The sequence below is a fragment of the Gymnoscopelus braueri genome (assembly GCF_963280865.1).
Source record: "Gymnoscopelus braueri genome assembly, chromosome: 5".
In the NCBI taxonomy this organism is placed as follows: domain Eukaryota; kingdom Metazoa; phylum Chordata; class Actinopteri; order Myctophiformes; family Myctophidae; genus Gymnoscopelus; species Gymnoscopelus braueri.
This window is the reverse complement of record NC_137606.1, coordinates 34434956-34451746: the sequence shown is the minus strand read 5'-3', so window position 1 is coordinate 34451746 and position 16791 is coordinate 34434956. Positions and strand designations below refer to the sequence as shown.

The window sequence follows — 16791 nt, the reverse complement described above, 5'->3', positions numbered from 1 at the left end:
TAAAACAATCACCATCATTTATTTACAATATATTAAATTGTAATGCAAAATTATTACTTATAACAAGTGGTCATTTTGTTCAATAACGAAAATAAACGAGCTATTTTGAAAGCTAGCATGATCCATACAGGTATTTATACATAAATATTAATGTGTACAGTCAGCAATGTTATGTCATTTTACGATTTCCGTTTTCCTTTTCTACGCAGGTAGTTTGTTGAACCAGGTTCAAAATGTCATTCCAATCTCATGTTGACTGCATAGAGAATAAGTAGAAGTAATAGACGTGTGTCTATAAAAAAAAGCATGTATAATACAATCACACTGAACTTCTTCCTCTTGCACAGAAAATCAGCAAATCTTTTCAGCCACCAAATCCATGTAAGATAATTTATGGACGTTGGAGGCCTCACTAAAATACCTTAATGTTGCTAATTCATAAATACTAGAGACATGGCCAAAGGGTTCAATGTAACACTTAAGCAACCATGACAATGCAGATTTCCTATTTTCTTGCCGTTTCAGGAGGCGTCACTAGGTCTGGACTAGCATATTGACAAAACTTACAGAACAAAACAGGGCATCAAAGACACAGAAAACTCTTTCACAGTATTGGCTCTTGAACGGATGGCGGTGTGTCCAGTTAAGGAAGGCGACTTTAAGATGCTGGTTCAGGATGCTGTTTCCAGTCTGCTCAGTGTTGTTGTGTCGTGTTGCGTGTTTGTCAGTGAACCAACTAAACACTGGTGCCCCATGTCAAGTACATTCCCTTTGGAAAGCAAAAGCACATTGAATTGAAAACAAAACAAAAAAAACAGAGCAAGCATGTGAACAAGCACAAGGAGAGTGAGTTCGAAAAAAAACAAACAAAAAACAGCCGAGCCAAAAAATCGTTCCTCCCTACAGAATTGCGACAAGTACTTGAGTCAATGCAAGTTGGTATAAGAATGAGACAAGGCATTTCACAGAGGTGTGCTCAAACCTCATGGAAATTCATACTGTTGACGGCGCTACTTCCCAAACAAATTATCCATCTCTTTCAAACATCAAAACAAAAGATGAAAAAAGAAATAGAGGAGAGAGGAGTTGCTTTCATCACAGAGCAGTTAGTGCTGCAGCCCTCTGTCTGTGTTATGGAAAAATGATTTGCCTGAAAGAAAAGCCTGCAGAATCTTTGAGGGATCAAACGGCAAGCGGATGATGAGAGCGTCTCGGGTGCGCGGTTCACCAAACAGCCCAGATCCAAGCACAGCTGGAAAGTAGACAGCTGTACAGAAAGACCCTACTTAAATCAAATGGCACTTGAAGTCCGCAAAAAAAAAAAAAAAAAGAAACACAGGGAGAAATAACCAGGATTTTCTCCAAAGACGAAACTTGAGCAGGCAATAATAACAGTGCACGCGCACACATACAAAGGCTTTTTTTGGTTGACAATCTTTTCTTCTTATACTTTTTTGAATTATGGTGCACTGATGATTATAATAATCATGATAATAATAATAATAATAATATTAATAAGGGAAAAAGACAAAATGTCAGAGTTCTTTGGCTCAGTTACAACCATGATAGAAGGCAAATGCTGTAGGAAGGGGGAGCGTTGCTCAAGCCAAGCAGCTGTGTGTGCAGCCAGCAGAGACAAGGCATTATTAATGAAGCTACTGTTTTGGAAGGGTGCTGGGGGGCCGGGGGTGGGGGGCAGCATGGTTCCTGACAACATAGATTTAATACTGCACCCAAACCCTTCAAGGATCTGGCATAGCAAGGGCTGCATAATAATAATAATAATAATAATACTAATAACAGGAACAACAATTATAATATTGTCTGCTTTGCTGTAGGGCTATTACGCCCCATTGAGCAGTTGAGTGTTTTGGGTGTCTGGCTATTCTTTATATGTGCGTCTATAGTACGTGTATTCATGTGTGTGTGAGTGTGTCCCATTGCACACGACTGGCGTCAACTTCACATGCAAGGCCAAACAATGCGACTGAGTGATTGTATGTGTGTGTGTGTGTGTGTGTGTGTGTCTAATATACAGGGACATCTAGGATTAGGTTGTGGGCTCAGAAGGCTTGTCCTCGCTGTCGCTATCATTCAGGTAGCTGCCGCGTTTGTATCGGGAGCGGGACGACCCCCCTTCTTCCCTCTCCTCTTCCTCCTCCTCTTGGTCGGATCTGTCCAGACAGAAGCGTCTACGGCTGGGTGGGCTGTTGAGAGGCAACCACAAGAAGATGGAGTTAACTTCAAACATAGAGCAAGCACACAGCTACTACACCTCTTTACACAGGTCAACTTAAATCTAAAATCCAATATCAGCCATAGTGCTGTGCATCAACTAAAAGGTAAACCCATGCAAGAGAAAAAGAGAAAAAGAAAGCACATTAGTAGGAAGAGGGTTGGGGGCACAAAATGTGAAGAAATGTGACATATGGGCTAGCTTTAACTCAGTGGCACACACAAGTCCAGGACCAATTTAACCACATGAACCCTATTGTTCTCATTATTCTAGGGAAAACATTCGCGGAAAATCGCTGTGACGAGCTCATAGATGGGCTATTTTTAGTGAAGAGATTTGGCATAGATGGAAAAGTATAGACCCCTGGGGGACCCCAGTCAACAAAGTCTAACAAGACAAAAATGCAAAGCTGTGCTTTACATCGAGTATCAGTTAATAACACTACCAAACGTGATGACCAAAATTCAGGTCAAATAATCAACAGTCCTCTCATGCAACATATTAGATTTTTTATAAAATCGGTAGACCACCTACAGCACAAATCACTCTGGGTTTTAACATTATTTAACATTCACGCTGCTTAAATATTGCAAACCTGGGGTTAATTACTGTCAATCGTGCATCTAAGATGAACTCGCTAGTTGGTGTAAATCGATGCTTGGGGTCTAATTACACCTGCAGTTAAGGGGCTTGAGAAGAAAATCTATGGTGGCCCACTTAATTGACGACTCCTGTTATTTTTGCCTTTTCAGGGCAATAAATCACAGAGACATTGGGAGAGGAATTAGTGGCGGCATAATACCCATGTGAGTCCCACTTCTCACCCCCACCACTCAGCTAATCTGCATGCTGATCAAATTCACAACACGCCTAAGCCACATCCTCTCCCGGTGAGTTTCCCACTAAAGTCTTAATGGCATTACTGCAGAAAAAAAGAAGAAGAAATGTCACGATAATTGTCATTCTAGAGACATAATCCTAATTGCTCTAAGAGGAGCCGCTGTGAATTAATGAACGCCGCTACCGGTGTTCAGATAGACATTTTTGAATGTGGATAAATATCCCAAAACAACAACAATAATAACAAATATATATCTGCAAAGTGATACCTCACAAAAAGTCCAAATGAAAAACTCTTGTGTCAAAGGGCTCTATATACAGCATCTATTAATCCATCGGTGGTATCTATCAGTGACATATCTATTAGTGATATCTTTCAGTGGTTAGAATCACACCATGCTCCAAGTACATTCCTCAAATCCACACCAGGCAACCACCTACTGCCTGCTTTATTCACTTTCTTCTTCTTCTGGCCGATAAAGGTATTTCATCATCAGGCTGTCCACTTTCTTCTTCCTCTTCTTGTCCTGCTTCTTGTTAGGTTGCTGGCCCTCAGTGGGTGCCCCAGGCTCCTCTTCTGCTTCTGGGCTAGAGGTGCGGCGAGACGGGGCTCTCTTCACGCTGTTGGAGCTACGGTACGAAATTGTAGAAGCACCCGAGCTGGAGTCGGACTCTGAGTCGGACTCTGAGTCTGAAGACGATGAAGAAGAGGAGGAGGAGGAGGACTGGTCCCTCTTTTTTGACTTCTTCTTGGACTTCTTGCCTTTCTTCTTTGAACTGCTTCTCTTGTGGCGGTCGTCGTCGGAGCTGCTGGACTCGGAGCTGTGACTCCTCTTCTTCTTCTTACTTTTGCCTTTGCTCTTGCTGCGACTGCGGCTGCTACTTCTGCTACTTCTGCTCATGCTGCTACTTCTGCTCATGCTGCTACTTCTGCTCATGCTGCTGGGGGCTCTGACGCAGTCCACGGCGGACGCAGAGCGTCTGAGGCTACTGCCACCGCGGCCACTGTCTGCCTCGCGCACACTCTTGCTGTCATCGTTGACGTCTTTCCCTGCCTCGGCCTCAGAGTCTTCCAGGCTGGTGCGCTTGAATTTGATGGGCTTGAAGCTCAACACCTCATTGATGGCTTTCTCCAGGTCAGGGTCCAAGTAGGTGCGATGGCTCACTGGTTTGACATCCGAGGTGTCCAGCAGGTCATCATCCCCCATGGAGGATCGGGCTTGTGGGGGCGGCATGGACATGCTACGGCCGGTGGAAGAGTGAGGACTGTATGACGACCTCTCTGTGAACGCCACACTCCGGCTGTCATCCATATCGATGTCAAACTCGCTGAGGCGGCAGCTGCGTGCCACAGACATACGGGAGTCGGCGCGGCTCACGCTCCCGGGGCTGCGTCCACCAGACCACCTACTCAAACTGGGGCTGCGTCTGTACGAAGACTCCCCGCTCCTCCCCTCATCTAGACGGGAGGTGCTTTGGCGGCGTCCCAGAGGGCTGGACTGGCCTAAGCTGATGGTGGACTTGGCGTCGTCTTCTGGGCTGAACATGTGACGTGTGGAAGCCCGACTTGGCGCGATAGTGGACTCTTTGTCGAAGTCGCCCCAGCGGCTGTCCATGCCTTTCCTGGCTCGGCTGGTGGCCTCCGAATAGGCCTGGGAGATGACCGAGCCTCGGTCGTCCATGTCCTCTGGCGCCTGAGATTTCCTCCAGGAGGTGACAGAGAGGCTGTCGTCCTGGGTGTCTGAGGCTTTGGGCTTGGCCTTGCGGAACGAGGAGAGAGGCTCCTGTGACTCAGAATTGTCCTTGAGGGTGCTGAAGAGGGAGCTCTCATCCCCTTTGCCACCAAAGGAGTCCTTAAGGTTGGAGCGTTTCCTGTAGCTAAGAGAAGACACAGGCCTGCTCTGCTCTACCTCCTTGCCCTCTTTATTAGCCTCCTTCCATTCCTTACCCTCCTTCGCTTCCTTTGCATCTAAATTTACAGCAAATCTAGAGAGAGAATGGAAAAAAGGAGTTGAAAGGAAAAGTAAAAGGAAGGAGGAGAGTGGAGGAGGAGAGCAAAAGATGAAAACATTGATGAAGTCTGTGTAAAGTGGCGTGGAAGGGAATATAAGGAGAGAATAAGAGCAGATGAACAACAAATGAATAACAAACTTGAGACACGTCTAAAAGAAATGTGATGGAGGAAGATGAAAAGAGATGACCTTCAGGAGGATCATAGGTGTTTAGCTATGAAAAGTAAAAGGAATGAAGAATTATATTTGAAGGAGTTTACTTTTGAAGACACCACATCAGTGCAGACTAGGCTTCTAAATTAAATACATTTTACACTGCATGTATTGGAGCTCTGACAGAATATATTGGCTTGCTGTAATCAATTCCTTTACGCGGAATCAAAGTCCAAGCTGCTTCTAATGAGCGCTATATTGAACAATGGAGTGTGCAATATTGATTCCAATAAAATGTTATGCCTGTAAATGTTACAGGGGATTTCAGTCAAGCATCTCATTGTAGTTAAATCCTCTGAGGGATTCTGCAGTGTTACTGTGAGTGTGCGTGCGTGTGGTACTGGGTATGGGGGTGTATTTAAACCAACACACACTAAACCTTCTCTAAGAGACAGTGGCAGCTAGGTATCGTAGCTAAGCTCTCCTGGTGTGGTGTTGTCCGTGGGGACACACAGTAAACACAGATTTAGAAACTTTTCAAAGTTGCAGCGGCTCGAGTAGGGGGAGGCGAGTTAAATCTTGTGATAAGGAGAAAAATCTAGGGCAATCGAAGCTGTCAGCAGGCAGACACACCCATTAATCTCAGGGAGAGAGGGGGGCTCAGGTAGTCTATGCCAGCTGGCCATTGGGCATGTCGATAAATCTGCCAGGGAGGCAGCTCCCTTTTAGAAAGAAGCCCCCCCCCCCTTGTCATCAGGGGAGTGACAATAAAGACAGAGTGGGTAGATAATACATTCAAGTAATAACACTCCCCTCATTTCAGCCAAGTGCTTTGCTCCATTCGCTTTATCTCCTCTGGGTCAAACCACGTAAACCATTTCATCTGGGTGGGCTGAATACTTAAAGCAGCCAAACGTACGATTAAACAGCTTAATAGCGTCTACAGATTCAATGGTAAAAGGACGGGAAGAGTAAAACGCTGGCCACTGTACTGACCTGGAGCTCTTCAGGCTGCCGTCATCAGAGAGGTTCTTGGCAGAGCCCTTGTTTTTGGACAGCCAAGACTTCACCCCATCCACACGGTCCTCCAGCTCAGAATCTGTGTCTGAATCCCCATCACTGGGTGGCAGAGGCAAACATGGAGAAACAACATTAGAGGAAACAAAAGCAGTGGAGCAACTGGGTTGATGAGACCAGGAGATAAAATAAGTGAAGTAAAAGATGAGGGGATGGATAAAAGAGGAGGGTGAAATAGGTGGCAATCAGCAGAGAGAGAATAATGGAGGAAAAGCGTTTGGAGGATTGCTTTGTAGTCAGAGCCAGGGGGAAAGAGAATGGGGTTGATTTTTGTAGATTGAAGTTGGAAGTGTTAGTTTGAGAACAAAAGGTGAAGCGAGAGCACCTTTTTCTTGGATAAAACAACAACGTGGGCGCATGCAGTCGATTACGAGATCTCTCGAAAAAACACCAAATAAATCTGGGGGAGTGCGCACGCACACAAACAATACATTCAGCACGCAGCTTTGGGTGTTGTTAGAGGTGTTATCATCAGCCTGGTCCTGTGTTTAGCTGGCACAGGGGTCGTGCAAGGAACCAAAGTAAGGATAAATTCCACACACACACACAAACACACTTTCATCTAAAGCCATTGTAAGGCAACAGCGGTTTAAGACTCCTGAAAATTGATTTCGAATGGACTGCGCAGACAACAAATTTTTTTTGTTTACCTCCCGTCTTTTCATATACTTCTTCAGACGCACTCACACATGCATACGCCTGCAATTTTCTCTCTTGACAAAATGATTTTGTGCACAGCTTGGGTGCGGCACTGTTTTTTTTTCTTTCTTCTGCTAAATTATCATTACACGTTGACAAACCACAGCGAGGCGCGGGGGTGAGACGGAGGAGTTGTCATAAAATTTGACACGGATGAAGAGAGCACAACACTCATTAAGTGCCGTCAAAGCCCAGTGCTCGTGTGGTGCTGCGAAATTAAGTTGTTACAGCTTAATGGCCCTACTGAGACATCAGGCTGCTGAGTTGGTGGGTGGAGTTGGGGGGGGTGCGCGAGGGGGTGGAGTTATACGTCTCTGCATCTGTTTCAGAAGCCATCTCGTCCTTTTGTTGAAGAGAGAGAAAAATCTTTTCTACCCACCATTCACATCTTTACAAGGCCCTGTACCACCTACAGTATAATTAAACTTGTTAACGGCCAGAGACAAAAGCTCCCAAGGATTGCAGAGGAGAGATATTCAATAATGGCTTGCACAGTAAAAGGCAACTGCATACCCTGATCCCTTTTATGGTGCACAATAACCTTGGACATTGCTGCTGGGAATGCATTCACTCTGAAGAGAAGGAGGGATTGGCTGGAAGGACAGACGAGGGCCACAGTGGCTCTTAAGGCTGTAATTAGCTTTGCAGGCCATGCCCAGCCTACCAGACAATCTAGGGAGGCAGTGGCTGTGCCAACTGTTGTGATGACAGAGCAACCAAGCTGCTGTTTTTTGGCACGGAGGACTTGTCAATAAGACAGGCTAAACATCAGACAAAGAGTTCTGGGAGATGCAGCACTGACGTTAGCTAGTTGCTGTAGTGAGAAGGTTCCAGAACTGTTTGCTCATCTCTTGTGAGATAAAAAAACCTCGCTAGGATTGGTGTTGTTTGTAGAGTTTTTTTTGGCGAGTCAACAGTCGCTCAGGCCCTCTTAGATTAGTCTTTTAACCTTTCCCTTATCTGCCAACACTCTTGTTTTAAATAACTACTCTCGCCTTGAGAAAATGGGAAAGTGAAAAAGGGGAAATTGTTTTTGATGTGTGATGATGCGCCTGGCCTCCCCCTCCCCCCCGCTGCATCTTGACCTCAGCGACATTGCTGAGTTTCCTGGGACTTAAAAGCTATAGCTGTTCAACTTGTAATAAAAGAGTTTCCCTGTAGTCGAAATGAGATTCAAGGACTGATCCAGGAGTGATGAATACAGCAAAGTCAACAGGCAAAGATACGCACTGAAAGTCAACTTCAAAAGATGTGTGAATTTCACTCATCGGGGGTTGGTATGTGAATGCCTTGATGATGTCTTACATCATTATACATTAATAGTGCGTTTAAGTGGATTTCCTTTTTGCCCTAAATAACATTTCATTGTTGCTTTGTGAATTTGGGATCTTGTTGATAAACAGAACGGCGGGCACTTTGTAATCAAACGCTTCACACATGGTGTCAACCACAATTTATATCCTTGACCACCATACCATTAGTTAAGCCCCGCTGAAAGCCTGGGGGAGGCAAAACAAACAGAGAGAGTGCTGAGGAGACATTAATTGTCTGTGACAATCTGCCGCCATTGGTTGTACATCTCTGTTACACACGATTATATTCATCATTAGTTTCTATGGATCCTCCTGCTCTGCTCCGGTCCGCTGTGTCCCTGGGTCTTACAGACACTGTGTTTGTGGTGAATGTTCCCATTGAATACTCTTGTGTCTGACCAGATGAGAGCCTGTGAGGGGGGACTGTAATACAGTGAGGCATATGCATGCTTTCAAACTCTATCCAGAAACATTTTAGAGGAGAACACATCTTATCCGCTGTGTCAGATCAAAAGACAACAACGCTTGAGGTGCTCCTGCTGATCTTACTGTTACTGTAGTTTATATACATAGTTTATATTTATAAACTATAAAAACAAATGACAGCACATAATAGTGTTGTTTTGGGACAGTTTAGTAAAAAAGAAGCAAGGAGAAAAAAATGAAGAAATAGACGTGGTAAGCCATAGTAGGAGACTAACAGTAGATCAATTCTCTAAAATTACCAGGGTAAGCATTGCCCCCTTCACTTTTGCATTGCTCTGGTAGCCCAACCATTAGCATTCAAAACGCTTTCTGCAGGGCAATAAAATGCCTTGCTTTACTGTACCGCTTAACAAGGCTTAAAAAGAGCAGAGAGTACACACAGACTGCTATAACCAAAGCCCTGACATGGGACCAGGATGGCCTGGAGCCAGAGGTTAACACTGTGTGTGTACTGCCTGCTAGATGAGCAGAAACCCTTTTTGTTGGACAATTGAGCCTCCTGAATTATTAAGCGAGTGTATGTCAAAGATTGATGAGGAACACGCCCTCTGTTGCTGCTGTCAGGGGCAGAGTCACCGCGGCAGTGACATCCAGCCCTGGAGCAGGCCACTGAAATATTAAGGAGGGGCCCGGTGACGAGGGGCTGCTCGCCACAGAAACGCTGTTCAAACACCACACAGCGGTGTCCTGACAGAAAGCCCCCTCAGGACAAAGCCAGGCGGTTAAGTACTAGGACGAGAAACCAAGTGGGGCTCCCAAAGGAAAAGGGGGGGAAAGAAATGCCTTGTGGGGGAGTGGGGGGGGCATGAGAGAGCAACGAAGGCTGACCGCATTCCGTTATACTTGACGTGCGCTCACTCCTACTGTACACGGTTAACCGGACAAGATGAAAAAGGCTCGTTTCATGCTCGGGCTTGGAGGAAGCATGTTTTGTCAATGGCGTTCGTGCATTTCAGCGAGTGACATCATGCAATGCCTAGTGGTGTAAATTGGGGTTATGGGGGAATTGCTGAGCACTGGAATGATGATGCAGTATCACTGATCCGCCTCTGATTAAATGCCAGATGTTTGTATGCGAGGACATTATGTGATAGTAATGTATGTAGGTATATTATCCACTTAAGCCCTATTTTATTTACTTTGTCATATGACAGTGTAGCAAAAATACCAGATCTACAAGCTCACAACGCTGCACGATGCAATGTGTTGTGAGCTTGTGGATCTGTTATTTTCTATATTTAAAAAAGATTTTTAAATATTGAACATTTTGGAAAAAAAGGAGGATTTGTTTTTGTCTACAATGACAAAATGCCCAAATTAGGAATGTGTTAAGTGGTAAAAAAATAAATAAAATAAAAAAGTTTCTCAACAAATCTGGCATGATCGAAGACAGCAGAATACAGCACCTTCCCCAGCGACAGAAAAACCAGACAATTCCAACACGGTTTGAAACAAATTGAAACACGAGCTCTGTGTTTTTCCTCACGTCCTGTTCTTTCTTTTTTGATACTTTGTCACCATGTCTTGTAAACTGGTCATGATGATGGATGGAGAAAATAGAGACACACAAACAAACACCAAACAAACAGGAAAAACAAACAAGAGAAGAAAGAGACAAACCACAGGAATAAAATGTGAACGTGTGTGAAATGTATCTCTACTAATGAGTTGAGAAATATAAAAGGAAATAAACATTATCTAAAACAAATATCCGAAAACAAGTAGTCCGACTTGTGCCAACACTCCCAAGAAAATTTCCGTGTAGGGAGTGTTGATGGCTAACTAAATCAGCAGCACACCTTATCCTGGCCTATAATGGTAATAATAATCAGAATGTACTTATGCTCACAACACATACTGCTGCAAAGCAGAAGGACAGGGAAGAGAGCTACCTCACTGTGCTGGCAAATAAACACGTATCGGCAGGCGTCAGAGAGAGTGTAAATAAATAAATATACAGTAGAACCACAGTGAGAGGATGTATAACTGCTGTTTAAACCGTCCTACAGTATATGTCGTTAAACAGAGGTCCTCAAGGGAGACCAAATCATGATATGAAAAATAAAGGGCAAGGTAAATTAAGCACAAGTGATTTTTTTTGGAGAGAATGAATCATTCGCAGAGGGTGTGAATAAGTTATGATTGAGTCTAGTGAGAGCTCAATTCTGATTGCTTTATTCAAAGATTAAGGTAGAATAAATGTCAATGGAAAATCCATCCTGCCTGCATCATTCACTCAGCTTTCTGGTTGAACCAGCTATGTAACTGATTATGTCTGACGGTTGGACCGAGGGGTTTTTCCAGCTATAGAACCTGGTTCAGTCCTAATCTCTACGGCAGGGGTCTTCAACTGGGGGTCCGGGACGCCTAGGGGGTCCTCAGAGTTACTACAGAGGGGCCGCCAAATCTTTGTGTGATAGGATTTTTTTTTACATTAATCACGTGAACCCTAGCATCCCTATTCAGAGGGGAACATTAGCTGAAAATAGCAGATCTACAAGTTCAGTGAGCTTGCAGATTGGCTATTTTTGGCAAAGTGGTTTGGTGAGGAGGGGAAAAAGGAGCAAACCATGTACAGAGCCAAAGTTCAAGTTTACTAAGTATTGAGGGTTAAAGTAGGTAAATGTCTGAAATAAACTAAAAACATTCATTTACAAAACACTGACAGTCAACGAAGCTACCTATGAAATCTATGAGAAAGTTCAATCTGCAACATAATTTCATCCAATATGTAATACTGGGGGTCCCTGCTTCATCCGTCTCTCAGCTAAGGGGTCCTTGGCCTGAAAGAAACATTGAAGACCCCTAGTCTACGGCCAGTGGTGGTACCTGTTGATGATGTCTTCGTTGTCATCACTCTCCATCTCGTCCTCGATGGCCGCCTGGAGGTCGCCAATCCTCTTGAAGGCAAGCTTGAGGTCGGCCCCTAGGCTCTGATTTGCTGCCTCTAAGCTCTCTATGTCCATTTCCTGGGGAATGATAAAAATGTGCTTTTAAGTTGACCTGGTGAAAGAATAACCAGCTCCAAAGTTTACCCCCTCCCCACCCGAACTGGCGTAAGTATCTGACAGGGGAACAAGCACTGAAGAAGTGTAAATACACACGCAACACACTTCTTCCAACTGATGTTGTTAAAGGCATTGAGTACGTACTGCAAGCAATCAACCTTTTAATACTGCAGTATTCTGTTCTGTATCCTCAATATTGCAAAGCATCTTAGGCATTCTAAGCCTGAAAAAAACAACTGTATTTTGATCTGAATTGATACATTCTCATGATTACTGAAACAGTATTAATACATTTAATACTGACTGATAAAAGTAAATTATTAATAGTTCTTACAGTTAATATATACATTAACTGTAAGAACCAAAACCATAATACTGATCTATGTACAATATAATGTATGATATATTTGTGAATTGTTTAAATGACAGCAGTAAATTGTGCTGCCAAAAAAAAGGTCAAAACATCATCGCATGCCAGGATGGAATTAATACATGTATAGTATGTGTCTGAACTCCATTTAGAGCCCAAACAAAAGCTGGGTTTTGTCAGGAAAGGCTAGGCATAGCCCAGAGTGTGAATATAACAAACACACAAATGCTAATTCATGCAGGTCATGAGGGCAAACTCCGTGGCCAAACAGCTTCAGCAGAATAATGTCTATGAAAACTGTAAAGAAGTTAAGGTTTTAAATAACAGTAAGACGCACTTGCCATCCAGTATTCATGGGGTTACTGGGTCTGAAAATATTGACTTATGGAGAAAACATCTTAAGGATATTTTTAACTGTTAACAGTGATGAATATAAAACAATGATGGTGCGGTTATTAGACCTGAAAAGTGTGCTATGCCATTGAGAAGTTGGTAGTGGCCTTGACTAATTAACAGCAAAACAGTGTTACATGTGAAATATTCTAGCCGTAAGATTTCAGTGTTACATAAAATATGCAAGCCATAGGATCTGTTATTTACTGTCTAAAAAAGAAAGCATAGCATATTAGCTGACATTACGTTGTCTGTCTTATTAGTACTAGTTGTCAAAGACCATAATTCTAAAGTAAAAATAACTCTCTCCGACAAGCTTCAATAATATATAATAATCACTGACAATCAATAAAACACACCCCAGATTTGTGTATACATACTGTACGTACATGCACTGAAGGAAGCTGTTTGTATAGAAGACATAACACTAATTACAATATCTGTGTTTCCTTGAATAGTCGTAGTATATTTAAAAATAAATACATTTTTCCCCCCATTGCCATTCTAATGTTGCTGTACATGACCAACCACTTAAACCCTTAATACTCTTAGGTGACTGCCAGACCGCAGTCCCCCAGGGGTCTATACTAGGTCCCATCCTTTTTCCCTCTACACCAAATGTCTTCGCTGAAAATAGGCGATCCACAAGCTCACAACACATTGTGATGCATCGTGATCTTGTAGACTGTTCACCCCAGAATTGGGATGCTAGGTTTCCCAGAAGATAACTCCTGTGACCCAAGTTTGGGACCCTGGCCACAGATTGAGCACCACCACATGGCAGGTTCTTACCAGCTCGTGTTTTTTGCGGCTGGCCTCTCCCTCCTTCTTGGCCAGCTCGGCCATCTCCTCCTTCACGTCTCGGATCTGTCTCTGGAGCCGTTTGTTCTGCTCCTTCTCCCGGTTCTCGCTGGTGCTGCGCTGGTCACGCTCTTCCGTCAGCTTCTCAAGGTTCTCCTTCAGACGCGCCACGAGGCTCTGGGGGAGCAGGAAGATGGAAGGTGTCATGACTCTTCTCCCTCAAGTACCGCAAGGGGAGCATATCAGAGGAGGACTCCCAAGCATTGAAATACTTGGGTCAATACAACACGCTGTGAAGGAAGGTCATGGAATAATTTCCAGCATATTATAGTGCACAGTACGGGGCAAGTATGAATGAAAGTTAAAACACTCCATCCCTACAGATTTCATTTAGACGGCAATATTAAGAATTGATAAGCTTATTTGTATCAATAATGCATTGTAGTGCAGTGTGACAGACAACCTTTAAAACATAGTGAAGTAGGCCTACAGTATGTAACCTTGTTGAGAAGGAGAATTCTATATGAGCGCACAGGCTTTCAAACGGGCAGCAAGAGGAATTTCAGTCAATTTTCATCAAATGCTAACAGCAGACTTCAGCAAGCTAGCTCCCCCATTAGCTGCTGACCTTGTCCATATTTCACATTCTGAGTGGGTGTTGTACTGTGCCTCCTCAGATCAGTATTGATTGAGTTCTGCTACCTCCAGCTTTGAGTTATACTTCTCTGGCAACCTGAAATATGAATTCGCTGCTGTTTGTAATGTTGGTGAGAAACAGTAAAAAGCTATGGCAGAATCAGTGTAAGCCTTAAAACTGCATTGGACGATATGCAGCCCCTATTGAAAAACAAGGGGGGTTGCCATAACAAGCTGTTGTGTTTTAAAACAAGCTAGTTCTAGCCCCCCCCTCGCCTCTGCAAGGTGAGGAGAGGCTGAAGTCTCAGGAGGAGCTTACAGAGCTGGATTTTGACAACATGCTTTAATAAGGAGTAGGCTTGACCAAGGTCCCTCGATTTTCTCGGATAAGTGGAACTAGTTTAAGAAGAGTTCTGGTGGTGTTAAGGGATTTCAGTTTTCTCCTCACACTCCAGAAGTTTCTCCAGGGAAAGAGAAAATCAACAAAACTGGGACATATGGAGCTGTCGGAGCCGGTGGCAATATTCTATGGGTCTCATTCATGTAACTCCTCTTAAATTTCTACTATATTTATTTAATGTGCACAGCCTTGATTTGTGTGTATACTCAGGAGTATCAAATGATGCATCCCACTCCTAGGTAAATTGAAATAATTTGCAAATTATGTGTAAATAATTTGCATAAAAAGCATTCAGACTGAAGGGTTGTGTGCAACAAGAAGAGGAAGGCCTAATTATACTCTGTAGTATGACAGTGTTGCTCGCCAAAAAGAACAGATCTACAAGCTGGGAATGCTTCGCATCACCAAGAATGTAAATGAGTAGAAAATAATTTTCCAAATTTTCCCATGTCACGGAAACAGATAATAGTAAGCATAGCAGGATATAATACAAACCTAAATATATTGTTCTACCAAACACATCATCGTTGCTGAGGTGGTAAGAATTGCATTAACCATCCTAACTATTCTATCCGCTGTCCTACAGTACATGGGGAAGGGACAGATGCATCTTCATCAGATGGTAAGACTAGGAATTGTATTTGTGGCGTTAATGTGATCTGAGTTGGGTGATTGCTACAGTATTAGAGTTTAATAATGTTACTGCATAACCGTGTCTGCTGGTGCTGCAAAATTATGACATATTTCAAACAATTACAGTTCCCTTCCCCTCCATCAGGCGCCCCGGCTGGCCAGGGGGAGGCAGTATAGTGACCAGGATTACTGCATGTTTTTGTGAGGGTACCTACCCTAGGAGACACGGGGAGAACATGCAAACTCCACACAGAAAGTCCCTTTCGCCAACCCCACCTAGGGTATGGGCGCTGATGACGCGGAGGAGAGAACACGCCCCCAGCGCCCACAGCGTCCCCTGTGGGAATCGAACCCAGGACCTTCTAGCTGTGAGGCGACAGCGCTACCGACTGCGCCACCGTGCCCCCCACGAATAAGATTATTATTATTTTTTGTTTTTAACTTTCAGCAGTAACAATGTCTGCCTGTAAGCACAGCTAGTAATTACCGAACTGAACTCTGACAAAATGAGCGAACAAGCATTTTATCAGTAGGCGTGAGAGGATTTCTATTTATCTCTGGCAGCATGCGAATGGTAACCTTTATCCCTCACTTAAACTTTTTTGTCTGGGCCAATATCAGGAAGTAATTTGAAAATGACAGAATAACAAATGGCATTGTCAAATGAAAGCAATAGAGGCTAGAGACCAGAGCGAAGCATTGATGACAGACAGTTATCTAACTGGCAGCCGTGTGGCTGTCTGAAAACTAAGGAGGATGTTAATGTGCGTGCGCTGGTGCAAAGAGTAGAATGGAGCTTATTGATGACATGGGAGTCTTTTCTAATAAATGTAAGAATGTTCACTCTGATTTTCAACAGGCCTCTGACCAATGATGAACATTGCAGAACAGTTCCCACACACATCACTTTCTCAGACGCTGTGCAAACGCACATGACAGGTTCCTTCCATTAACGCCCATCATGGCCACACTTTTTGACTCTCACCTCCAGGCGTTTGACCTGTGTCTTCTCAAACTCCAGCTTGGTCTCCAGCTCACGGATCTTGGCCTCCTGCCTGCTGACAAGGGACTTCTCCACCATGGACTGCTCCTGGAACTCTAGCTGGCTCTGCAGGGCCTGGATCTGAGAGGCACAAACGCACGCACAGATTTGTACTACTATGCTATTGTTTACATTCATTCCTACCCTAACCCATAACCCTCGCCACCCCTAAACCACAATTCTAACCCTAAACCGAGCCTAAACGTATAGGTCCTTGGAAAGTGAGAAGAGGCAGAATGTTCTCTCTTTCTGGGATCTTCCTATCCGTGAGGAAATCAGGTCCTCATAAAGATGGAAGTACAAGGAAGCACACAACACACAGACAGAAATGCATTAATGATGTATGAGCTACAAAAGAAAAAAGAGAAAAGAAAAAAGAAAAACATCCTATTCATCTTGCAATAGCCTTGGAAAAAACTGCAGATCCAGACAGCTTAAAGTACCTGAAACCACTGAGTGTCTCAACCTCTAAAAAACCCTCTTCGTCATCCCTGAATCAAACAGACAGTCCGAAGGCCTCTCATCTTGGCAGGATACTTCTACTGGAGGACAAGTCCGAAAGCACACATCTCTAATCCCGTAACTCTTTAAAGGCTGTGGACAAGTGCTTTACAGCCCACATTCCTGCCTTGATTCACGCTTCAAAAAAAGTAAGAAAGAAAGCCCTTCATTACCGGACTGCTTCATATCCA

The 16791-nt window shown here is 43.8% G+C and overlaps 1 protein-coding gene across 12 annotated transcripts in view; it reads right to left on the bottom strand.

Annotated features, from left to right (window-relative positions):
• myo18ab (myosin XVIIIA b) overlaps nucleotides 1-16791 on the bottom strand; it is a 151811-nt gene continuing 135020 nt past the window's right edge. For 7 of the 12 annotated variants that reach the window (XM_080428457.1, XM_080428458.1, XM_080428461.1 and 4 more), the window contains 7 exons: nucleotides 16043-16180; nucleotides 13380-13565; nucleotides 11646-11785; nucleotides 10303-10347; nucleotides 6238-6360; nucleotides 3518-5062; nucleotides 2073-2207 (listed from right to left, as the gene is read on the bottom strand). In XM_080428457.1, coding sequence (XP_080284583.1) covers nucleotides 3526-5062; nucleotides 6238-6360; nucleotides 10303-10347; nucleotides 11646-11785; nucleotides 13380-13565; nucleotides 16043-16180 — 2169 coding nt within the window. In that variant the 3' untranslated portion in view covers nucleotides 2073-2207; nucleotides 3518-3525. Of the gene's footprint in view, nucleotides 2208-3517; nucleotides 5063-6237; nucleotides 6361-10302; nucleotides 10348-11645; nucleotides 11786-13379; nucleotides 13566-16042; nucleotides 16181-16791 lie in introns of all 12 variants that reach the window. The other 5 variants (XM_080428451.1, XM_080428459.1, XM_080428453.1 and 2 more) reach the window with 3 other exon arrangements.